Raw genomic sequence first — 26,295 nt, forward strand, 5'->3', positions numbered from 1 at the left:
GCAATTCATGGTTTAGCCCATTATGTTTCACAGAATACAGTAACGAGCACATACTCTTCAATGTTGCTACAGTTATTTGTACAGCGGGCACCTCGTGGAATATATATTATCTTCATAAACAGGGTTATTCAGACAAATATTTAAAATTGCAAACTGTGATACTTTCAGACATCCCTTCGGATTTGTGGTAACATCTCAGTGCTTCAGACACATCCATCTGATTTCTTTTGAGATGCTGCGACATCACGACAAAGCCCAGATTGCCCTGATATGCATCAAAATGTGGCTGTCATTGTGTACAAAGCTCATTATATCTATATATATTTTAACATGGTCTCATGGAAAAGGGTAGCTACAGCATTCTCCTGACCATGGACTGCCACCTCCACTGCCAGGATATTCTGCTGGCTAACATTAAATAAAAAAATAAAAATGCTGATGCTCTCGTATGAATATGTTCCATTAACAAATGAACCTTGGATAAGCTAAGTTGAACAGCAATATGGAATGATTCCTAGCTATTTATGGGCATTGCTTGTAGATGTAAACATACATCTTTGGCAACATCAATAGGCTAAACCATTTCTACCACTGCATCATCCTAAAAATGTGATAAAAATTAATTTTGTGTGAGCTCCACATCAGTGAATGTGCACTTCTAGCACTGATAACATTTTTGTAGGTTTTAAGGCCAGAAAGGTCCATTGTGATCATATGGACAAAGCTCCAGTATAAAACACTGAAAACAGTCTCTTTAAATAAAGCTATATGCAGTCAGACATCAAAAAACACACACCTGCCGACTGCACCAAGCCACAGCTGTAACTCTACTTCTCTACAACCTTCTGGTCTGCACATGCTCTTTTAACCAAACTTCTCCCTTCCAAACAACATTTGTAGTGGATATTTGGCAAAGTAGTTAGGTGTTTTGGATGTGGCCCCAGGGAAGGATCAGAAAAGAGGGCAAGGCAAGGGTCTTTAGATTTTCATGATTAGACAGCAACGCTACCAAGTGGGCATGTGGAATCCCTGGCCATGCCGGCTGTTTGGGCACCATTTGAATTTGGGTGTACTAGGTGCATGCAGACGTAGCTTCTGCATACATGGGGGTCCATTGACTCTTCTTCCTTTGGGCCCAGAATTGCTGTCAGTGAGCCTGTGTTCACATATATAATAGCGCAAATGACTGAGTCATAGCAGTTGAAAAAACAAAGCTAATTCGTATTCATATAGTAAATACTGCAGTAAAAGCTGCAGGTTGATCTTGTACAGTGAGGACTTAATAACAGGAATGAAATCAAATTAACAGTTCCTTTGGCACAGAATACAATGCCTAATTACATTTTGCAGCCACTGCGCAAAGCAGTATCATCACCAAGACATTACAAAAGCGTTAGGAAATCATGTAAGGGGCCTGGGTAACTTAAAGTTATTAATTCAATTGAAATACCCTATAATTTATTACATTTTCTTTTTCTGCTTGACTTTGCCATGCTGTGGAAAAATCTTTTCCTCCATAATATTTTCAAAGTATTTTAATTAACTACATTCTATTGACCTTCCATAATCTTGAGGCATTCATATGTAAACCATGCATACGTAACGATACTACAGACTTTAATGATTGCTTACTTGGGCTAAAGACACCAAATGATTGTTTTTAATATATTTGCTTTTGTTTTTTCAGAGTGTTTATATCAACAAATTATGTAGAGTCCTACATTTGCATGCTCGTTATTGTGTAGTGAAACCAAGCAAATAAATGTGAAGAATTGTAAAGGGAAAGTTAAAATCAGGTTGTTTTTGTCATCTTCAGATTTTGTGTTAAGTAGACCTGGGTGGATAATGGAAAAAAAAAAGGTGGGGGGTTGCAGCATTTGCAAAATCAGTACTTGAATACTGATCAAGGCTTTTTGTGTATGCTTTGTTCAGCTGTTCTGGCACAGATAAGATCTTTTAATTAATATAGCCCCTAATTTATATATATGTATATATATGCAGTGAAAGTATGCGAAAAATATAAATAAAAATAAACCCTCCAAACTAAAATCTGACTTTTTAATTCTAAAATTTTGATAATTTCAATAAATTGCATTTTCTGCAAAAAAAAAATTTTAAATGCATTTTCTAGTGGGAAATATTCACTGAAGTTGACATTTTTAAAAATGTTTCATTTTCAACACAAATAGGATTTTTCACCAAAAAGAAATAAAATTCCCATCAGCACTAGTTGGCAAGACAGGAAGATCTAAATTAACTCGAGTAATTCACTCAGTTCAACCCTTCATTGTTTTTGAAGGCATGTGCATGAGTCATATCTTTTTGAGCCAAGCCACATGACATAAAGGTGAATGTAAGTATGTAAATCAGGATCTTAGAATAAAAGCCGTCCTACTAATGGATGTAACCCAATTATAGATCTCAGAATACTCCGTGTGTTGTGATTAAAATAAAAAAAAACAAAAAATAGCTTTAATAGTCAAACTTATTATTCAAGCAAATTTCTTTAACCCCCTCCCCCAATTTCTCATATTCAAAAGTGTTACAAGCAAGAACAGGGTGATTAATATATTAAGATATCACTCTTAAATCAGTTTGCACTCAACAGATGGTTTTAAATGTTTTAAACCCTCCATAATATATACTTTGGAAATTATATTTGTAATTAAATTTAGTCAGATAGCTTAGAAGAGGGCACTTGAGAGAAGATACTTGGTAGATGGAAATTTACCTTTCCATCTTTGAAGTTAGTAGAGGAATGTTGGTTTCCAGCATTGGAGAATCTGATCCATTATTACAGTCTGTGAATTTTAGGAATAACATTGTAACCTCAATACTTTATCAACATTTTTTGCCTTTATTCTTTTGAAAAGGTAACATATAATTCTTAAAAAGGATAGTTTCACTATAGCATTTTCTTAACTGCAGATATAATCACCTGTAAACATAGGGCTTTTCAGTACTTTAGCTGCAATCAAAAAGAACCTAGTAGCAATGCTTTTATAATTGAAAGTATTTATTACCCTAGAGCATTGCATTTCTCTGTAAATATTTTGTATAAAGATGTTTAAAACAAATTTCATATAGACAGAAATGCAGACATTTGGGAGAATGGTGATGTCATGTTTTTCAATGTCATTTTACTGGTTTTAGTATGCTTAATCCTTCCCACCCTCACTGCTCCAGCAAAAAAAGATTCCTTGGTTTGCTAATGTTATCTTTTAAAGTTGAACTGAAAAGTAAAAACTAAGTTAGACACAAGCTCCCCTGAAATTATCAACTTCTGGGAAATAGTCACAGACAGTATTAGTCTGTATCTTCACAAAACAAAAAAGCAGGATTGTAGCACAATTTCTGCAAATTCCAGATTTGAAAAAGTGGGTCTGTCCCACGAAACCTGTTAAATCATTTTGTTAGTCTTTAAAGTGCTACAAGACTGCTTTTTAGCTTCTGCGGGTGAAATCAGCAGATAAATACATGTCTTTAAAACATCTTTTTTTTCCCCCTATGCAAATCTGTATAGATATCCCATGATGCACTATTGAGAAATTGCAAGTATAATGGTTTACATGGGTTTCAAGGCAATTTCAGGATTTAAATATACATATATTCATTTGTGTTTCTTTCACTGAGAGCACCTGTCCTGTAGGTTTACATAGTGATATGAATAACTAAAATGCAAATACAAAGAATTTAGAGTTTAAAATTGTCCAGTACACAATGTTCAGATTCTAAAGTACACCAGCTATTTTGTGTGCATAAGACAACACTGCAGAATAATGTTTGGAAAGAAAAAGAAAGAAAGACTGGGTCAAGGCTGTGGAGTTGAATATGGAAAGCTCTTTATTCCATTCATCGTTCAAACCAGGACGCTTATAGTTCAAATACTTCTTATGATCACAGAGATTTGTAGCTCTACATAGCAATATCAGAGAGAGATTGAAATGTGTGATTGTGCATTATGGTGCTGAAACTCAAATAGTTTGGCTAAAGCTGAAAGAACAAAGAAGATTTCAGAATGGGAAAAAAACAGTTAATAGATTTCGCTTCTGAATGTCCCTTCTCAGTGTAGATTTGTGGGACAATGAAGTAAAGGAGTCTCCTGATTTCAGTTCTCATTTTAATTGGCAGTTCCAAATGTTGGTTGGCATGTTACCATCTGTGATTTTCATTCTTGTTTTCCCTTTTCATTTCTTGCCTGCTAATCAGTGCACATTCTTGGCAGCTTGTCATACCTTTGGTCTGGCATATTAAATAACTATTTTTTTTCCACGTTTAGTACCATATCCCAAAATCATACCATTAATGCAGTATTTATTATGTTTTTACTTAGTGATTAAAGTTTATTAACTTCTCATTGCCCTTAGATCACTAAGGCTGGGTCTACACTTGCCCCCCAACTTCAAATGGTGCATGTTAATCAGGGCAACAGGAGATTATTAATGAAGTGCTGAGGTGAATATGCAGCACTTCATTAAGCTAATTCTCCCCTGTGGCAACTTCAAAGCATCAAACTTCGAAGTGCTGGCATGCGTGTAGCCACGGTCACTTAGAAGTTTTGAGGAGTAAAGGCACTTCGAAGTAGCGTTGGCACTTCAAAGTGCCATGACTACATGTGTGCCGGCACTTTTAAGTTTGATGCTTTGAAGTTGCCGCTGGGGAGAATTAGCCTAATGAAGTGCTGCATATTCAGCTCAGCACTTCGTTAGCAATCTCCCTTTGCCCTGATTAACATGCCCCCTGCGAAGCTGGGGGCAAGCATAGACAAGCCTTAATAGATTACACAGTTTTATCTTGAAAACCTATAATTAAACAGAACAGAGAGGGAGCCGTGCTAGTCTATATACTATCAAAACAAAAAGCAGTCAAGTAGCACTTTAAAGACTAGCAAAATATTTTTTTAGGTGAGCTTTCATGGGACAGACCCACTTCTTCAGACCATAGCCAGACCAGAACAGACTCAATATTGACTAGCATGGCTCCCTCTCTGTTACCATTCAACATGCAAGGCACTACATTTAGCTGTTTGGAATGGAGATCCATCAACTACATGAAAAAACTCACCCAGACTGTGCCTTAAATATTGAGTCTGTTCTGGGATGGCTATGGTCTGAAGAAGTGGGTCTGTCCCATGAAAGCTCACCTAATAAATTATTTTGCTAGTCTTTAAAGTGCTAATTGACTGCTTTTTGTTTTTATAATTAAACAGAAGCTGGCGTTAGCTAACCTACTCTGACTTCAGGCTATGCACTTCCTTCTTTTCACCTCAGTTTCAAGGCTGATCTCCAGTACTTATTCCCGACCGGGGTGCATGCTGGCTTCTTATACCAGCTCAGGAAGGACTGAAATCCACCATAACTCTTTCAAGGCCTTCTTGCAGTGGGGGAGGAGAGTTATCAACTCAAACAGCCCACTCAACTCAAAACCAATGCAGGCTATTTCTCCCTATATCCTTCACTGCTCCAGAATTACTCAGTGGAGCCAAACTCCTTCACGTAGCCACTGTTAACTAACCTTTCTTAACTTGTTTCATATGACACCTGATGTCTTCCCATCTGGGTTTGATAATCAAGCCGGTATGACAGGTTCCTGGCACTAGGCTTTTAAAGGGGTAGATTATCCAGGCATACTGAGGGTGTGTCTACAATGCAATTAACACCCATTGCTGGCTCTTGTTAGTTGACTCAGGGTCTCATGGCTCAGACCCAGGGGCTTTGAAATTGCAGTGTAGATGTTTGGGCTCAGACTGCAGCCTGAACTCTGTGACTTTCTTTTCCAAGGAGTTCACCGTACCTTGTCATAATTATAATTTCAGAGATAACATTTGAGTGACATTAATGGAGCAGATCACACTGCTCAAAGTTATTGCTTCAGATTGCCTGCAGACATCACTGTATCAGTTTGCATTGAACAATTTGCAACCATGAGGGCTGGGAACAGGGTTATTTTTCACTGAAAGTTTATACTTTGGCTACATCTACATGGAGCCATGCTGCTGACAGTGGGATTCTCTAAAATGCAAATGGCTGTTCAGTTACATATTCACACTGCTTATTTGCATAGTCACACAAGATTGTCTGGCCAGGAGAGGCTGGTGTTGGAAGAAAACAAGCCATGTAGACATAATTCTGCTGGCGAAACCCCCCTTTGTCAGCAGCCCCTTATGCCTGATTTTTTCCAGGCACTTTCAGTAGATGCAGAGGGAGCACATAGGTCTCACAGGCTACATTTACACTTAGTAAAAACTTCAAAAATGGCCATGCTAATGGCCAAACCGAAGAATACTAATGAAGAATTGAAGACTGCAAATGCATATTCAGCGCCTCATTTGCATGCCGTGCCTCACCTCAAAATGGCTGCATTTCACTCCCGTGCAGCTTGTCCTGATGGGATCCTTTTTGAAAGGACCCCACCAACATCAAAATCCCCATATCCTTATGAGCTCATAGGAATAAGGGGATTTGAAGTTGGTGGAGTCCTTTTGAAATGGACCCCAGAGTAGACGAGCCCCACGCAGCAGTGAAATGCAGCGCTTTCGAAGTGCCACAGCCAGTGGCATGCTAATGAGGTGCTGAATATGAATTTCAGCGCCTCATTAGTATTCTTCAATCTGGCCATTAGCATGACCAATTCGAAGTTTCTACTAAATGTAGACCCAGCCACAATATTCTGTGCAATCAGCATGCATCTTATTTCCTGTGCCCTTGCTTTACATGCCTGCTATTTTGGTAATACCAGTAGGAAAAGAAGAACTATCCAGATGGAAAGAGGTGGAATCTGGCAATCCTGTGCATGGGCAACAGTAAACAAAATGTTTTGTGGGTCATGTATAGAACCCAGATGGCCCACATGTAGCCCCTAGGCTGCAGGTTGCCCACGACTGCTGCAGAACATTTTAAAACTCATTGCAAGAGGCAGTATGAATAATCTAAACGTAGCAAATCTGTACTGAATAATTTAGTTAATCTGAAATTTACCTTTGAGCTTTTAAAGGCATCTAAATAAAATATTGAGTTTAAATATCCTGTTTATTTATATATGTTTATTTACTGCAGAAGTTAGATGATCTAGTATTACCTTCTCAGAAAAGACATGTATTTAATGTTACCTATTCTAGTCACTCTGTACACTGAATGTGTGGTCTAGCAGTTGAAGTACAGGAGACATGCTTTCATTTCCTGAATTGCCACTGACGTACGATGTGACTATAGGTGAATCTATAAATCTGTGTGGCTCAATACATATACAATTCATTTGAAAGATCAGAGTTTAAATGCTTCAGAATTATCAATTTTGGGTAACTATATACAAAGCAACATAATTAAAATATAAATAGTTTCTTGATTGCTGTTTTTGTTTCTCATTCACTAATATGTGTATAGATCCTTTAGTTTTGATATATCTGATGGCAGAATTTATCCCAATGTACAAGTGCAGTGTCACTAATCAGAGTTTGTTTTACCATGGCTTTATTTTTACTTTCTCAGAGGTAGCCACAGCATGATTAGGAAGGGTCAGTCAATTTCTGCAAATATTTGTTCAGGATGATCATGGCCACTTTGCTTAACAGTCAGCTCTGCAATAACTGGGCATCTCATGATTTACTAGTAGAACTTGTTCTTTGCTATTCTGCTGTTCAAACAAATAGTTATTAAAGCAGATCTGTCTGGAAAACGTTCCTTGTAAAATTGGAGATTGCAGAGCAAAAAACACAAAGCAGGCACTGTATAATTATTTTTTATGCAGTGCAGTTTTGCCATTGTTTGGAAATTAGCATTAGTATTTTCAACAAGAAACAGAAAGATCTTACAAGACAAACAAATCTGAGCATGATAAAGTGATTAAACTGTTACAATTGTAGCAGAGAAGGAAGTATACATCTCTGTGATATTTCTTAGTACAGTGGTTTTCAACCTTTATTAACTGCAGATCCCTAAAAGACTCTTGATACCTTAGGTATAATATTTGGAGCCCAAGAGATACGTGGAAAAACACTGCTCAAGTAAGCTCATTTTTGCTGAGTAATCAGATATCTGTCTTTTAAAGAGAACAGCACAAGAAATAGAGAGCAATGTGGTTAAGCAATAATAGTGGTACAAAATTGCTGGAAGTAGCAGGAAATGGCCCTTGTAGCTAACACTGAAAAACAGAACCAGCATCTGAACATTTTACTACCCAATTCTGAAATTAGCCTAAGGAGATGCTACAATATAATTATAATAATAAAATCATAGAACACTATGGCTGGATGAAATCTCAGGAGGTCATCTAGTCCAACCACCTGCTCAAAACAGGGCCAAGCTCAGCTAAATCATTTCAGCCAGAGCTTTGTCAAACATCCAAGGATAGGGATTCCAGCACCTCCCCACGTAACCCATTCCAGTGTTTCACCACCCCCTCAGAGAAGTGTTTTCTTTTCTTTTTTATTTCCTAATATGCAACCTAGACTTCCCCCCATTGCTTCTTGGACTTTCATCTGCCACCACTGAGAATAACTTGGCCTCATCCTCTTTGGAACCCCCTATTCAGATAGCTGAAGGCTGCTATCAAATCTCTTCTCATTCATCTCTTCTGCAGTTCTCTTAGCCTCTCAGCATGTCATGTGCACCAGCCCCCTAAGCATTTTCACTGTCTACTACTGTATTCTCTGCAATTTGTCCACAAAATTGGATGCAGTACTTTAGATGTGACCTCACTGATACCAATAGAAGGAATAATAGTTGTACTAATGCAGGTCCGTATGCTGCTAGCTGAGGGTACACTGTTGACTTTTATGTAGCTTCTCATTCACAATAATCACCAAGTCCTTTTCTAAGGAACTACCACTTAAGCCAGTCAGTCCCCAGCCCTTGGCAGTGCACAGGATTCTTCCATCCTAAGTGGGGAATTCTGCACTTGTTCTTACTAAACATCATCAGATTTCTTTTGGCCCAGTCCTCCAATTTGTCTAGGTCTCTCTGTACTCCACCCCTACACTCCAGCATATCAACCTCTCCCCTCAGCGTCATGTCATCAGCAAATTTGCTGAGGGTGAAATCCATCCTCTCATCTAGATCATAAATGGAGATGCTGCACAAAACCAGCTCCAGGACCAACCACTGTGGCACTGCTTGATACTGGCTAGAAACTAGACATTGAGCCATTGATTACTAGCCATTGATCTGCATTCCCCATATCCACGGACCCTATTATCTGATCATAGAAGGCAATTAGGTTGATCAGGCACGACTTACATTTATGAATCCCTGTTGAATGCTTGTGATCAACTTCTCCAAGTGTTTCAAAACAGATTCCTTGAAGACCTGCTCCATGATTCATCTTTTTCCACCTCATTTCCCAGTATGTTACCTTCCATATTCAGTGAAGGTCCCCACACATTCCCTGGCCTTTCCATTATTGCTAATATATGGATAGAAACTCTCCTTGTTATCCTTCACATCCCTTGCTAGCTGCAAAGCCAACTGTGCTTTGACATTCCTGATGACATCCCTACTTACTCAAGCAACATTTTTATACTCCTTCCTAGTCATCTGTTCCAGATTCCCTTATAAGTCCTCCCTTTTACTGGGACCCCATTTTTTAAATACCCCTCTAAAACTACGCCCCGCCCCACTCATGCATCTGATGAAGTGGGTCTTTGCCCATGAAAGCTTATGCTCCAAAATATCTGTTAGTCTATAAGGAGCCACAAGACTTCTTGCTGTTCTTGAAACTACAGACTAACACAGCTACCTCTCTGATACCTTTTTGTGTTTAAGCTCACTGAAGATTTCTTTAAGTCAAGCTGGTTGCCTGCCATATTTCGTATTCTTTCTGCATGTTGGGATTGTTTGTTCCTGCACCCTCAATAAGGCTTCTGTAAAATATAGCCAGCTCTCCAGGACTCTTTGCTTCCTCAGATTAGCCTCTCAGGTGGTCCTTCCCTGAAGGAAGCAAAGTCTGTTTTGCTGAAGTTCAGGATTTGTATTTTGCTCCTCTACTTCCTTCATTTTGTCAGGATCCTAAACTCAAAACAGATGGTCACTGCTGCCCAGGTTTTCACCTTCTCTGACTTCCCCCTACGAATTCCTTCCTGTTTGTGAGTAGCAGGTCAAGAGGAGTATGACCTCTAGTTGGTTCCTCCATAACTTGCACCAGGAAATTTTTTTCACCAACACACTTTGAAAACATCCTGGATTGTCTGTGCAGTGTTTTATTGCTATCTCAGCAAATATCAGGGTGATTGAAATGCACCATGAGAACTGGGGTCTGTTGTTGGGAAACTTCTGCTGGCTGTCCAAAGAACGCCTCATCTACTTCATCCTCCTTGTCTGGTTATTTATAGGAGATGCCCATCACAAAATCATTCTTGTAGCTCTCACCTGAACACTTGTCCAAAAGATTCTCAATGAGCTTTTCTCCAGTTTCGTACTGCAGATTTAAGCAATCATGTTGCTCTCTCTCTTACAGTGCAAATCCCCCGCCTTTTCTTCCACATGTCCTTCCTGAACAGGTTATACCCCTCCACAACAATTCTCGAGTCATGTGAGTTACCACAACAAGACTCTGCTATCTCAACCACACTGTAATTCCTTGACTATGCCAAGACTTCAAGTTCTTTCTGTTTGTTTCCCAGGCTTCTTGCTTTCATGTACAGGCACCTAGCCAATTGCCATCTCAGCATGCGTCAGACTTCCCGTTACGCTCTCCTCCTTGTATAATCTCCCACTATCAACATCCACTAAAGACTCTAGTTTAAACTACTCCCCCACATCCAGGATTAGCAAAGTTACCAGTTAAAATGTTCCTCCCTCTCTTCATTAGATGGATCCCATCATTTCCTAGCAATCCTTGTTCCTGTAACAACATCCCTTGGTCAAAGAATCCAAAGACCTCTCTCCAACTCCTCTGATGCAACCACAATTTGACAGCCCCTACCTGGGCCAAAATGGAGACTAGCTTGTACTTCATTGTTTCTGACTTCTGTGAGAAAGACAAATGTGGCACATCCTTTGCATGTTACACTATCCATATTGTCTTCTTTCTAGGAGCCTCTTCAGGTCTTGTATTTCTGCTCACAGAAGCCTGAAAGGCACAAAAACTCTCTGGGAATGCCCCTCATGCCAAATCCCTCTGTTTGTCACTCATTTGATTCACAACTAGCTGCTTTATTATAAGGCTGTTGGCTCAAAGCAATTGGTGTGGCTCAAATTGAAAGAACCCCAAGCATTGTTACAGGCTGTGGACTGACTGGCTAAGTAGCAGTGCAACAGGAGAAGACCTGGGGATTACAGTTGATGAGAGGCTACATATCAGTCAATAGCATGCCCTTGTAGCCAAAAAGACTAACAGCACATTGCGGTGCATTAGGAGACCCATTTCCAGCAGATACAGAGAAGTTATTATTCCCCCCATTTGGCACTGGTGAGGCCACATCTGTAGTATTGCATTAAGTTCTGGAGCCCCCCCAGTATAGAAAGGATTTCGATGCATTGGAGCAGGTTCAGCAGAGGGCTTTGAAAGTGATGAAGGGGCTTGAGCACATGACCTATAAGGAGAGGCTGAGAGATTTCAGATTATTTAGTTCGCATAAGAGAAGAGTGAGGGGCAATTTGATAGCAGCCTTCAACTTCCTTAAGTGGGGCTGTAAAGTAGATGGAGAGAGGCTGTTCTCAGTGGTGAGGAATGGCAGAAGTAGGTGCAATGGTCTGAAGTTACGGGGGAACAGGTGTAGGTTGGATATTAGGAAAAACTATTTCACCAGGAGGGTGGTGAAGCACTGGAATGCATTACCTACAGAGATGTTGGAATCTCCACCCATAGAGCTGTACCGCTCTAAACCTGCTGGAAGGCCCCGCATTGACGCCAGAAAGACGGCAAACTCGGAGAAAGCTGAAAAGTTCAGAGAGACCCTCCAGGAAAATCTGCGCAGCGGCCCTGGGGGCGTCGATGCGACATCCAAATGGCGACATCTGAGGGATACAGTTTACAACATGGCCTTGTCGGTGTTTGGAAGAAGAGCTAGAAACACGAACAACTGGTTTGAAGCTAACTCTGATGAGATGATGCCAGTCATTGAAAAGAAGTGCGCTGCACTCCTAGGCTACGTCTACACGTGCACCCAACTTCGAAATAGCTTATTTCAATGTTGCGACATCGAAATAGGCTATTTCGATGAATAACGTCTACACGTCCTCCAGGGCTGGCAACGTCGATGTTCAACTTCGACGTTGCTCAGACCAACATCGAAATAGGCACAGCGAGGGAACGTCTACACGCCAAAGTAGCACACATCGAAATAAGGGAGCCATGCACAGCTGCAGACAGGGTCACGGGGCGGACTCAACAGCAAGTCGCTCCCTTAAAGGGCCCCTCCCAGACACACTTTCATTAAACAGTGCAAGATACACAGAGCCAACAACGAGTTGCAGACCCTGTATATGCAGCACGGACCCCCAGCTGCAGCAGCAGCAGCAGCCAGAAGCCCTGGGCTAAGGGCTGCTGCCCACGGTGACCACAGAGCCCCGCAAGGGCTGGAGAGAGAGTATCTCTCAACCCCCCAGCTGATGGCCGCCATGGAGGACCCAGCAATTTCGACGTTGCGGGACGCGGATCGTCTACACGTCCCTACTTCGATGTTGAACGTCGAAGTAGGGCGCTATTCCCATCCCCTCATGGGGTTAGCGACTTCGACGTCTCGCCGCCTAACGTCGATTTCAACTTCGAAATAGCGCCCAACACGTGTAGACGTGACGGGCGCTATTTCGAAGTTACTGCCGCTACTTCGAAGTAGCGTGCACGTGTAGACGCAGCTCTAGAGTACAAACGCTCACCGAGCCAGAGTACCCAGCAAGTGCTTAGAGAGGCCAGAAGAACAGTACAGAAGACAGCCAGGCGCTGTGCCAACAACCACTGGCTCCAGCTATGCAGCAGCATCCAGACCTGTGCCGACTTTGGTAATCTCAGAGGAATGTACGAGGGTATGAAGAAGGCATTAGGACCCACCCAGAACAAGACGGCACCTCTGAAATCCAAATCTGGTGAAGTCATTGCTGACAAAGCCAAACAGATGGAGCGCTGGGTTGAGCACTACTCTGAGCTGTACTCACGCGAGAACGTTGTGGTTGACGCAGCCCTCGATGCCATCGAGCTCCTACCAGTAATGGACGAACTGGATCAAGAACTGACTGTGGATGAACTGAAGACAGCCATCGACAGCATTGCAGCAGGAGAGGCCCCTGGTCAGGATGGTATACCACCAGAGGTAATCAAATGTGCCACGGACACTCTCCTGGAACCCCTGCATGAGCTACTGTGCCTGTGCTGGAAAGAGGGTGAGGTTCCACAGGATATGCGTGATGCTAACATTGTAACGTTGTATAAGAACAAAGGAGACAGAAGCGACTGCAACAACTACCGTGGAATCTCCCTCCTAAGCGTCACAGGTAAACTGTTTGCTTGCGTCATCCTTGGCAGACTCCAGAAGATTGCTGAGAGGGTGTACCCCAAATCGCAGTGTGGATTCCGCGCAGAGAGGTCTACCGTTGACATGGTCTTCTCTCTAAGGCAGCTGCAGGAGAAGTGCAGGGAGCAGAGAAAGCCACTCTACATAGCCTTCATCGACTTGACCAAGGCTTTTGACTTGGTCAGCAGGGATGGTCTGTTCAAACTGCTCCACAAGATAGGCTGTCCTCCACGGTTACTGAAGATGATCCAGTCGTTTCACGAAAACATGAGAGGAACCATCCAATATGACGGTGCATTATCAGATGCTTTCAGAATCAGGAGGGGCGTCAAACAAGGATGCGTGCTTGCTCCGACATTGTTTGGGATCTTCTTCGCACTCCTCCTGAAGCATGCCTTTGGATCTTCAACAGAGGGCATCTTGCTGCACACAAGATCTGATGGGAAACTGTTTAACCTTGCAAGGCTGAAAGCTAAGACTAAGGTGTGAGAAGTCCTCATCAGAGACATGCTGTTCGCAGACGATGCTGCTGTAGTGTCTCACACAGAAGAGCAGCTTCAAAAACTGCTGGATCGGTTCTCCAAACTGTGCAAGGACTTTGGGCTTACCATCAGCCTAAAGAAGACGAACGTACTCGGTCAGGATGTTGCTGAATCTCCATCAATCAGCATTGACAACTATACGTTAGAGGTTGTCCACGAGTTCGTTTACCTCGGGTCCACCATCACTGACACCCTGTCGTTGGACACTGAGCTAAATAGGAGGATCGGAAAAGCGGCCACAACTCTGTCCAGACTCAGCAAGAGAGTGTGGAATAACAACAAGCTGTACACTCACACCAAAATGCAAGTCTACAGAGCCTGCATCCTCAGCACCCTCCTTTATGGCAGCGAGACTTGGACCCTGTATGCCCGCCAGGAAAAGAGGCTGAACGTCTTCCACTTGCTCTGTCTCAGGCACATCCTTAGAATATCATGGAAGGATGGAGTGACCAACACCGCCATCCTCGAGCAAGCTGGAATCCCAACCATGCACACCCTCCTCAGGCAGCGTCGACACCGCTGGCTTGGCCACGTCCACAGGATGAACGATGGAAGAATTCCAAAAGACATCCTGTATGGTGAGCTAGCCTCTGGCAAAAGATCTCCTGGACGCCCCCAGTTGCGTTACAAAGATGTCTGCAAGAGAGACCTCAGAGAGGTAGACATCGAGCTGGACAACTGGGAAGAACTAGCAGACGACCGCAGAAGATGGAGGCAGGGGTTACACAAGGGCCTTCAGCAGGGCGAGTTGAAGATCAGACAGCTAGCAGAGGAGAAGCGAGCGCACAGAAAGCACAATAAGGACTTGCCAGACACCCACTACATCTGCAAGAGATGCAGCAAGGACTGTCACTCTCGTGTGGGTCTTTATAGTCACAATAGACGCTGTAAATGAAGTCCTCAATTGAAACTTCAAAGGGCGCGATCCATAGTCTATGCAGACTGAAGGATGCCTACTACTACTACTACTACTAGAGGTGTTTTTAAGTCCCGGCTTGACAAAGTACTGGTCGGGATGATTTAGTTAGGGTCCTGCTTTAGGCAGGGGGCTGGACAAATGACCTCCTAAGGCCCATAGGATTCTATACATTTTTCGTAGTATCCTTTTTGAGGATTGTTGCTTCCTTGATATACTCTAACTTTACATTTATGCAACCCCATTGGACTTTTAAGGCCTGATCCAGAGCATATGGAAGCAAACTTCAGTGTACCTTTCTCCCCTTCTGCCCTTCCCCCACTCTGAGCCCCAAATAAATACAGTTGTATGTCTGTTTGTGAGAAAAGATACCTATGAAAAGAAAAAGTGCTTGGGAAAAATATGGAGTTTCTGATGAAGCAGCGCCAGGCAGTTGAAGAAAAAAAGGATAAAAGACTTAATAGGGACTCACAAGGCTCTCACTGAAAATTAAAAGAGACCGTCAATTACGCAGTTTGTGGGTAGGGGAGTGAGTTCTTAGTAATTCTCAGTATATAATACTCTAGTCACCAGAATCCTGGGGGGAAACAAACACCTTTCTTTACTGTTTACTAAAATAATTACAAGGTATAAGTTTAGTGGATTTCTTCTTAAGTTGTGGCATGGTATAAGACTGACTGTAGAAGAGGCAGAGGATTATTACAGTTTCTTACTGGCTGATTTATGTGTTGTTATAACTTCTTCATTTAAAGCGCTAATCCTGAAGGATGAGCCATGCAGACTTAAAAAGATGCCTTCACAAGATTTAGGCACAGAGTTGACATTAATAAAAATTTCTGCCACTTGATGTAAATATTTTTCAAATATATATTCTTGTTACTACAAATTTTCAGCAGTTATCTGTGTACTCAAGTTAGTCAAAATAAATGTTATATCGATAGATGGAGAATGTGTTTTCAACCAAATATCAATGTTCACAAAAATTCCATTTTTGTCAAAGAATAAGCTAGAAACTGGAGTGTTTATTACTGGCAAATATTTGAAACATTTGGTGTTCAGCAGCTGCACAAGTCAGTTATTGGGCTTTCAAGTGAGAAGTTAACACAAATGGGTGAAAATAAGTGGGGAAATAGATTCTTGATCCTCTCTAATTTCCTGTTCTGTGCTTTCTCACGGATTCCGCTCTCCCGTTCTCTCTCAGTAATTTATTGGTCACTGGGTACATTGTGTTCTTTTCTTTTGTTTGTTTTCTTCTTTGTTTATAGCAGCATCAAATATATTAGCCCAAAATAGGAAATGTGTTTTATCAATTAACTTCACATAGTGGATGTGTATAAGCATAGGCTTAACATTAAAACCTCACATTTCTGCTTGGGGATGCAGAGTTTCAGAATAGAACATTTATTTTAACCTTCAACAGTAACAAAAAAAGATCACTATGAACAAAAACGGTATTTCTTGGGTGCCTAGTTCTCACTACTGCCAGCTTTTGGTGCTGTTTTGTGCTCCAGATGAATGTCGCCAAACATCTACCACAATTCATATGTTCATTAACTGTCACTGAGCCCAAAAAATGCACCATAATTTTCTGTTTGCTAATCTTCCTGTACAAAAAACAAAAAAAAAAAATCAAAAAAACATCGACTATCCTGTATACATGCAGTTTTCACTGGAACACTAAAATCAATAAAGCAAACATGATGAATGGCATTTTTGGGCAGTTAAATGATTAACCTGGTCTAATGTCAGTCTCTTTGGCAATCTAATCTCTCATATCTGCCCACATCCAAACACGTGTTTGGCATGTTGAGGTACATGTTGGGAGGAGAAAGGTTAGCAAGAAGAGAGAAGGTGAGGTGTCCAACAGGTACAATATGTTCATCACATCTCTGCAATTCACCATATGACTGTCATTGCTACTGACAAGCTACATGAAAGCAATAAGTGTTTTACTGATGTAGCTGGTTGAATTTTTTTGTTGAAAATAATTTCTGATAAAATTTGTTTTTTTTTTGCTGAATGTTTTGCAAGTTTCCATTATTTGACCAACTCTTGTTGTAACACTTTTCCCTTCATATCTCTCTCCTCTGTCTTACGTTATTTATGGTAATCCTTTGCTGTATTATTTAGATTGTAAATCATTCAGATTCCCCTGAATGACTTGTCTTCAAAGGACTGTGCATTCACAGGAATGGTAAAATAATTTATTAATGACAGCACAAGTACAATGTCTGAAAATTCCAATATAAATGGTCCTTGCTGTTATTAGCTTTTTCCACCCACACATTAGCAACAGCCTGGTTGAAATCTGATTTCCTCTTAAGAATGTTTTACTCCCTAGCAGTTATTGATTCCTATTTCAAGGATGCTTTCAAATTAGTTGAACTCTGAGATAAAAACTAAGCTAGTCTTTTCGTATGCCACTGAGCTTTTAAGTATCTTTGCCTAGATAGCTTAACAGTTCTGCAGGAAGATGTTTTCCCAACTACAAAATCACTTTTGGCAGGAATATTACATATATTAGATGGGCATCTGGGACATTCTGCTTTTTATTTTCCACAAGATATTTATTTACTCCTTTTCTGTGTGCAAGGTATGTTAGAATGACATGACGCATGCAATGTGGTTGCAAAAGGGCAATAGTTCTGTTTGTTCTGCTTCTAGTTGTTGGAATATGACAATTGGTGGGCTCAGTATTTAGGGCCCATGTTTAAAACATTTGCCCCAATTCCTTTGCTATGATGGAGTTCACAGCGTAACTCAGAAAAAGCCTTTGTGTGAAAATGGCTTTACCTCACTTTAGCATTCTCCTTCTGGATCATCTGCATGCAAAGTACGTCCTGGGCTATCAATTACAACATCCTTCAGGCTAATTTACAGGATAATCTAATTTACAGGATAGCTGGGGTACAAGGAAGCATTGTTCAAGATCTCTTTTCCCTGACCAATCCTCCAGTGCTGGGTCCTAAGGGAATATACTGCAGGAGTTACTATACAGCTGTACACGTTGTGGAATCCAGCACATTGGGTTGATCCTCCCATAAAGCAGAGTGTAATTTGAGTCTAGATTGGTGAAGCCTTACCCAAACCAGTTTTCCCTTCTTCTTTTTTCCATATCCTTCCCTCCACCCACCCCCCAGCATGTACACATTCACTAAAGTCTTGAGGCAGAAAGAACTTGTTCCTGTCTGCTGTAGTCTGGTAAATTACATTCTTATTTGTTAAGACATCAACTCCTTTATGCATTATATTCTTTCTTTTGTGTCTTTACAAAGTTATCCAATATATCTTTAAAAACATAGGTTTCATCTAATTACCAAAGTGAGTACTTTTGAAAAGAGTGACAAAGTTTTGGCACAAAAAATAAGCACAAACAGGTTACAGGAAAGAGAGAAAATTTCCAGTAAATTATAACATTGAACTTTCCAAAGTTCAAAGGGTATGCAAACATGAGTGACCTTTCCTAATCTTTAGAGATTACAGCTGTCATTGTTTTTGAACCTTTCCTGTTTGGTTGAAATCATAGATATTTAAGCTGTATTTTATTCTGTTCTTCGTGCATCTGCATTCTCTCTTTTTTATACATTTCTTTTATTAAACCTTTTGTCTTTGTTTTCTATTTAAAAGCTCAGCTGTTAAACTGGTTTCATGCTGTTGATGATCAGGATCCTGGACTGTAAACCAGTTTAAAATTCTATAATGAGCATCCAAAGACTGCTCTGTTGGACATCTTTCTGCTGCCACGATGGATTTCTCCTTCAAATAGATTGTCCATCAGGCTCTCTCTGAAATCTGCTTACAAAGGTCCAAAACCAAAACCAACAGTACAAACAAACCATTTGCTGCTGTCTTTAGATTTAACCTTTCTTGCTTCTGAAGTTTCCCTGATCTGCTCTCCACTGAACACCTCCAACGGCTCTGTCCCTAGGAGTCCCAAGCCTGCTCTTTTATCAGGGCTCATTATCAGAGTTTGCTGTATCCTAGTAGGTGCTTCTTATCTCCTCTGGATTCTTGAGAGACTTCTCTACTCAGGTGAGGGTGCAAGGGCCAACTTTCCCCTGGACTGCCTCCTTGATTCTTCCAGTTATTCTACTTGCTAGAGCAAAACAGAGGAAGATCAAAGTGCCTTCCCTCTCTTCTTGGCCACGTCTACACTAGCCCCAAACTTCAAAATGGCCATGCAAATGGCCATTTCGAAGTTTACTAATGAAGCACTGAAATACATATTCAGCACTTCATTAGCATGTGGGCGGCTGTGGCACTTTGAAATTGACGCGCCTCGCCGCCGCGCGGCTCGTCCTGAGGGGGCTCCTTTTCGAAAGGACCCCTCCGACTTCGAAGTCCCCTTATTCCCATGAGCAGATAGGAATAAGGGGACATCAAAGTTGGCAGGGTCCTTTCAAAAAGGAGCCCCGTCGGGACGAGCCATGCGGCGGTGAGCTGTGTCAATTTCGAAGCGCCGCGGCTGCCCACATGCTAATGAAGCGCTGAATATGTATTTCAGCACTTCATTAGTAAACTTCGAAATGGCCATTTCAAAGTTTGGGGCTAGTGTAGACACGGCCAATAGGTCTGAAAGACAACACATCAACAACATTCATTCCAACCTAGAAGCTCTAGTATACCTCTGCATGTTAAGGTTTGGACCCGTAGGTTTGTATGGTTGTGTCTACACTAGCCCCCTTCTTTGAAGTGGGCGTGGTAATCAGCCTGACTGAGGAATACTAATGAAGTGTTGCGATAAATATGGGCTAATTCTCCCCGCAGCAACTTCAAAGTTGTAAATTTCAAAGTGCCGGCATGCCATGTAGCTGCAGGGAGTAAGGACTCTTGGAAGCTGTGCAGGTACTTTGAAGTGCTCACAGCTACACGGCATGCCAGCACTTTGAAGTTTGCAACTTTGAAGTTGCCGTGGGGAGAATTAGCCTAATGACATGCTGTATATTCATTGCAGCACTTCATTAGTATTCTCCGATCAGGCTGATTACCATGCTCCCTTCAAAGAAGGAGGCTAGTGTAGACACAGCCTATAAGAGCTAATCAGATAGCCCTGCTGCTGCTTCACTTTTTAAAGCCAGGGTAAGCCCCACCCTCAGGCTTAAAAATGCATAAGGCTCTCAGCAATTCGTGAACTTGATTCAGTTACAACCTAGCCAATACTAAAATGAAAGATCTTGAAATCATTGTGCTTTGGATGCCAAGACATATGCAAAATAAAGGGCCGATGATATTAACATTATAAGAGCCCCCGTTGGCATGAATGAGATTCGGACTAAAAAGATAAGCTAACCCAAACAGACTGAAAATAATCTATGATTAAAACTTATAATTCATTTAAGAGAGGGAAGTTGACTATCAGTCTTCACTGGAATGACATTTCCATAGAACCCAGTATTAACTTTTCAGGATATATGACAAAGACAAAAGAACTGCTTCAGATATTATTTTCTGTAAGTAAAACTAAAAATGGACAAGCTATTGAGTGTGGAGGAAAGCTCTGAACTACCGCCTCAGTGAAACAATCTGGAACAAAGTGTTTAGGAATACTAATTCCTCCAGTGACTGAAGGCTGAAACTAATCCAAAAAAAATTCTTCAGAATATTTTGGGATGTGTGAAAACTACAAATGCTAGAACAGTGATGAAAAAAACTGGGGATCTCACCCATATGTTGTGGAAATGCTGATGCCCACAAGCAAATCATTTATTTCTGCAGAGCAGAAGAATGGCTAGCACTGTTATAAACACAAGACCTGACTGATGATTGAAGAGTTTTCACCTGGGAGTTTTTAATGGCCACATGTCAGAAAATCATCTTTAATATACAGTGGAATTATGTTTGAAAAATATGGAATTATTTAGGAATTACCTTTAAAATAGAAACACTTCCACAGTTTCCTAGGGGGACAGAACTGCTAATACAGTACTGTGTGCAAATTGAGAGATTCCATGTACAGCAGGTTTAGTTAAAGAGATGCACTGTTGTGAATAATTTTTGGGGGTTCACAGATAAGCCCTGTCTTTGAAATCGGTTGCCTCATTGTAAGACTCGGTGATCTTTCAAACCAGTGGAGAATTTTATATGCACCCAAATCTATATGAAACAAAATTGAAAAGATCTTAAGTACAAGGTTTTGCCCTTCTTATTTACAGTTTAATGGAACCCTACTCCTCAAACTGCTCTGTTGAGTTGGACTACTCTGAGTAAAGTACTATTCAGCATGAGTCAGGGTAACAGAATCTGGCTATAAATGTTGTATCTGTGTATGAGTTTATTACATCTATGCTCCCATTTATTTGTTCTTAGACTACAACAGCAAGAGAATATTGAATCAACTTGAAAGACAACACATTTTAAAACTGTCACAGGAAAGCCTTGCCATGGATTCGAGGTTTCCAGTTTTACCTACTCACAGTTCTCTGTGCTGCACTTCTTGGTGCACGCTACGCTGTCCTGCACCGTCCCAAGCACATGATTTAGCATCTTCACGCTCTCTCAGAGCACCCTCACAGCCACATTAAGGCTGCTAAAGGAATATCCAGCCTAATTATGGCACCGGAAAGAAAAGCAGGTGATTCGGACAGTGGTCAACAAGCTAAGTAGGGAAAAGAGGTAATGACATTAAGCCAGAAAATTGAATTACTTACTGGATAAGATGGCAAGTAGTCACACTGCAGCCTCAGTAGCTAGACTCTATGGTTTTAACAAGCTGATTGGGCATTATATTAAAAGAAGAGCAACACGTAAAGGGCAGTGATATTGCAAGTGCTCCAACTTGTGCAAAGCTGTCATGTGTGAGTCATGATCCCATAATTGAAAAAATGGAAGACTCGGTAATCATTTAGATTAAGGAGGTGACACAGAGATGAGCACCTGTAAGTGGTGCTCTAACTCGAGAAAAGGCTTTGAGCTTGCGGGAGCATTTTGCATGAGCATCAGGTGATGAGGGGGGAAGTCAAAGCAATGCAGCGTCACAGATTTAAAAAGAGGCACCATTTACACAAGGTGAAGTTGACAGGGGAAGCAGCATCAGCAGACTATACTGCAGCACAGGATTTTCCCTCACAACTTCTAAAATCATTGAGAAAAAAAGGGTTATGTGCCCCAACAAGTTCTCAGTGCCAGTGAAACCTGTGTGTTCTGGAAATGAAAGTCCACAAGAATGTGCCTTTCCAAGGAGGAAAGGACAGCAGCAGGCTGCGAGCCAGCAAAAGACCATCTGACCCTTCTCTGTGCTAACGCCTCTGGAGACTGCATGGTGCTGCACTGTGCATTGAATCACAGGGCATTAAAGGGAAAGAATAAGAAAAGTTTGCCAGTGTTTTGGTGGTCAAAGAAAACTGCTTGGATCACAGCTGATATATTTTTGGATTGGTTCCACACTTGTTTTTTCTGTGAGGTATTAATATACCTCTGGTCCAAAGGGCTCATCTTGGACAATGTCTCAGGCCACCCCCTGGCACTCTGCAATTTGCCCATCCTGAAATGCAACTGGTTTTCCTGCCGCCTAACGTGACTTCCTTCATCCAGCCTCTTGACCAGAATGTGACTGCTACTTTTAAAGCCTAGTACACCGTGTGCACCTTTCCTCAGACTCATAATGCTGTGGAAGATGATACACTGGAAGGGCTACAACATTGCTCACTGCATCACTAACATCAAGCAATCAACTGATGAAATGAAATCATCAACCATCAATGCTTGTTGAAGAAAGTTGTAGAAGGAAGCTCTGAGAGATATGCCTTATGTCCCACTTGTCCATGAAGAGAGATTACAAGGATTGTTAGAATGGCCCATGAGGTAGGAGGGGAGCGATGTGAGGCTATGGAAGAATCCAAGGTTGAAAAGCTGATTGAGTCCCAGTTTGAGGAATTGACTGATGAGGACCTAGCAGCACTCATGACAAATATTAGTGATGATGAAGAGGAAAGGGAAGATGAGACAGAAAAACCCCATTTAAATTTGGAAACACTGGCTAATCTCTTCAGATGCAGCAAATGGCCCACTGACAAAGCCTTTGAATACACTCTGTCAGTGGAGCAAGGCCTGAAGGGTAAAAAGGACATGGCAGCACTGCACTTCAATAAGGAAATTTTAAAAGGACTTGAAGATCAAGACTAAACAGCTTCCCATATATTGTTCTTGTGTGAACCCACGCCTGCTAACCCTCCTCTTTCAGAGGATCACATTTCCTATGCAGTGAGTTCAAAGAACTGTTTTGGGTGATTAAGGTTGAAGTTGATTGCATTATCTTTGTGTTCCAATTTAGCTGGCAATTTACTGCTTTTAAGTTAAACTTGTTTGTGGACTGTTTAAAGAGCAGGCAATAAAACATTTTTTGCAGACAATGTGTCTTTAAATGGCAAGGCCTTCCTGTACTTTTAAAACATGACATGTAGTTAGTTTGCAGAACTCATTGCTACTGCACAATTTAATCTATAAGTTTAGTACTAGGACTCAAGACAGGATTAGCTGATATACCTGCCAAAACACCAGCATTTTAACTCCATCCTTGAGGAAGGAGGGTGGATCCAGAGGGCAGGAAGAAGTGAAATGGAATGGGGGAAAAGGACGGGTTTGGGAAATTGGGAAGCAACAAGCGTGGAGGGACAAAAGGGAATGCAGTCAGCAGGGAAGAGAAAAGGAGAATGGAGAAAAAGGAAGAGTCAAAGACAAGGAAGGAGATAAGTGTGAAAAACACTGTTTTAAGTATTGAACAGAAAACTTAAAAATATATTTGAACAGAGTGATGACACTGTGGGGAGACGTTAGAGATCTCATCGGTAGCACTGTACAAGAGTGGGGAAGAGGATGCAAATCTAAATGGAAGTGTCAGGGATCTGGCATATGTAACTGGGAGGACCTGCATCTGTTTGGCTGAGGGGTGAACTGAGCCCCAGCCAAGATTCAACAGTTACCATCAAGGAATTTCATGTAGAGGTACAATTATCATTGAAAACCAAAGTATGCCAGTTTTCCACCAAGCAGGCAGTGAACAGCTTCCAAATTGGCCAAGCTGACATCCCATGTTTCTGAGTCAATTTCTTCTGAAAATAGACCATGTCTTTTCCCCTATATCATCAAATTAGCATGAGCTGTTGTTAAGATAATACCACAAGATGACCTTATATGTGCCTATGAACTAATCACCCTGCCCCCGTAATCTAGTATTCAGTATTTCCACGAGTTTATATTAGTAGCTCTTGCTACCAAAAGTGGTATAATCCAAGATCAGGAATGGCAGATATAATGAAAATATTATATATAGTTTCTTTGCCGCACAAGTAAATAATTTCTGGAAAAACAAAAAGATGATTTTAAAACAAAACATATGAAGATTATAATAGTGAAGTTATATGCCATTTATGTTGGTCTGATATTGTAAGGAAAATTATAATTGCATCCTGTTATCTGTAATATATCTTACTTTCTGTTGCCAGCCACTAATCAAAACACCACTGGCACTGTCATTTCATCCTTATTATGAGATGACAGTTAGAACTTTGTTATGAATAAATGACATTTAAATGCTGTTTTAAAGACACTGTTGCTTTGAACCTGAACAATTTCTCTCTTTGCTAAGTAATCATGCATTTGCAGAAAATAATTCTCCTTGCTAATATGAGAGCCATAGAACTTTGGATTTATTGCAGGTACTGGTTTTATTTTTCATTTCTTTATTCATTCTTTTTTACTTAGTATTTGCGGAATTCAGCATCTGGAACGAGCAGGAAACAAGTTGACTCTCTTTGACTCCCTTTATTTCTGCATAGTGACATTTTCCACTGTGGGCTTTGGGGATGTTACGCCCAAGATCTGGCCTTCAAAACTGCTGGTTGTCATTATGATCTGTGTTGCCCTTGTGGTGTTACCTATACAGGTAAACTCTGATTGTTTCTTATTTTGAAAAGTTGGAGAAACTTTTGGGAAAAGAATGTATTAGCTTAAAATATATATTACAGCTGTCCTAAATTTATATAATGTCAAAAAAGTAAACCATCTTGTATGTTCCCCAAGAGCAACGGGGGCAGAACTTGATGTTTCTGCTAATGATATATTTAAGTGCTGCCACTATTTAAGGTGCAGGTAAAACAGTCAGAGATAATATGAAGACATAATTTTATCAAGTGTTGGCATTTTAAGATTTTTTAAAAGTCTCTGGGGAGAAACTGCAGAATTATCCAGTTCATAGAAGCAATATGTTGGTGTTTTTCTTACAGTCCCAACTCCTAAAGTTATGAGAATTGCACATGAACCTGAAAGGCGGGACGGGGGAAAAAAGTAAGAAAGAAAGAAAGAATCCTACAGTACAAAAGATATCATGATTTAACTCAACTTTATGATTTTTGAATCCACGACATAGGCCATAGTGATGTATTACTGTGCCGTCTCATTAGCCCTCTCATCTGCCTAGTTGTAAATCAATGATCTTGAAAAGAAATAAAGACATAGGGTAGAGAGTCTAAGTGTCTAGAATAAGTGGGTGGACTAAAACATAAAATATAATTAACTCATACTAGTAAAGATACTTGTATTTTCCAGCTGATTAAATGTATTTCATTCAAGTTTGACAATATATTGCAGTTTGAACAGCTGGCTTATTTGTGGATGGAGAGACAGAAGTCTGGTGGTAACTACAGTCGACACAGAGCTCAGACTGAAAAGCATGTGGTGCTGTGTGTCAGCTCCCTGAAGATCGACTTGCTTATGGATTTCTTAAATGAGTTTTATGCTCATCCCAGACTGCAGGTATATTTACATGATCAAAAAGTAAGATAATAAAAAAAAATCAATTAGATGTTAGTCCTCTGCATACAGTCTTCAGAAATGGTCTGTAAGTGGTGCATCTAAATTAAAGAATGACTGACTGCCTAAAGGAAGTATAATTGTAAAAGGTAGCCCAGATCAAGTACTAGGTACATTCATTTTAAATAGATCTAAACTGGATTAAATTGATAGAAATATGTTTGCGTCACACACAGTCTAACTACTTTGAGTTAAACAAATTATCGTACAGCCAGCTAATTTCATGAAAACTATTTTTAATTAACCCAATGTTATATTTTAAAAACAAAGACCAGAAAGATGCTTTTTTTCATGCTTTTCTGCTATTCTGGGGCATCACCCATTGACACCACTGAAAGATTTTAAACTTACGAGTTGTGACTGCTGCAATTTAGACTGGCCATAATGCAGGGTGCATACCTAAAAGTCAACATTACTCACAAGAGAGGATTTTCTCAACATATTCATTGAGGCCTGGTCTACACTAGGGGATAAAATCGAATTTAGGGGACTTACGTTGATTTTATAAGGTATCAGTCTTCCCTAAAGAGCTGAATAGATTGCGTTTAAGAGGTTGTCAAGTTGGAATTTTGTAAACTTCCTTTCAT

The 26,295-nt window shown here is 40.7% G+C and overlaps 1 protein-coding gene across 2 annotated transcripts in view; it reads left to right on the forward strand.

Annotated features, from left to right (window-relative positions):
* Positions 1-26,295, forward strand: part of KCNT2 (potassium sodium-activated channel subfamily T member 2) — a 353,293-nt gene that overhangs the window by 145,460 nt on the left and 181,538 nt on the right. For both annotated transcript variants that reach the window (XM_075002442.1, XM_075002444.1), the window contains 2 exons: positions 24,602-24,782; positions 25,487-25,651. In XM_075002442.1, the coding sequence (XP_074858543.1) occupies positions 24,602-24,782; positions 25,487-25,651 (346 nt within the window). The remainder of the gene's footprint in view (positions 1-24,601; positions 24,783-25,486; positions 25,652-26,295) is intronic.

Source organism: Carettochelys insculpta, chromosome 9 (assembly GCF_033958435.1).
Source record: "Carettochelys insculpta isolate YL-2023 chromosome 9, ASM3395843v1, whole genome shotgun sequence".
In the NCBI taxonomy this organism is placed as follows: domain Eukaryota; kingdom Metazoa; phylum Chordata; order Testudines; family Carettochelyidae; genus Carettochelys; species Carettochelys insculpta.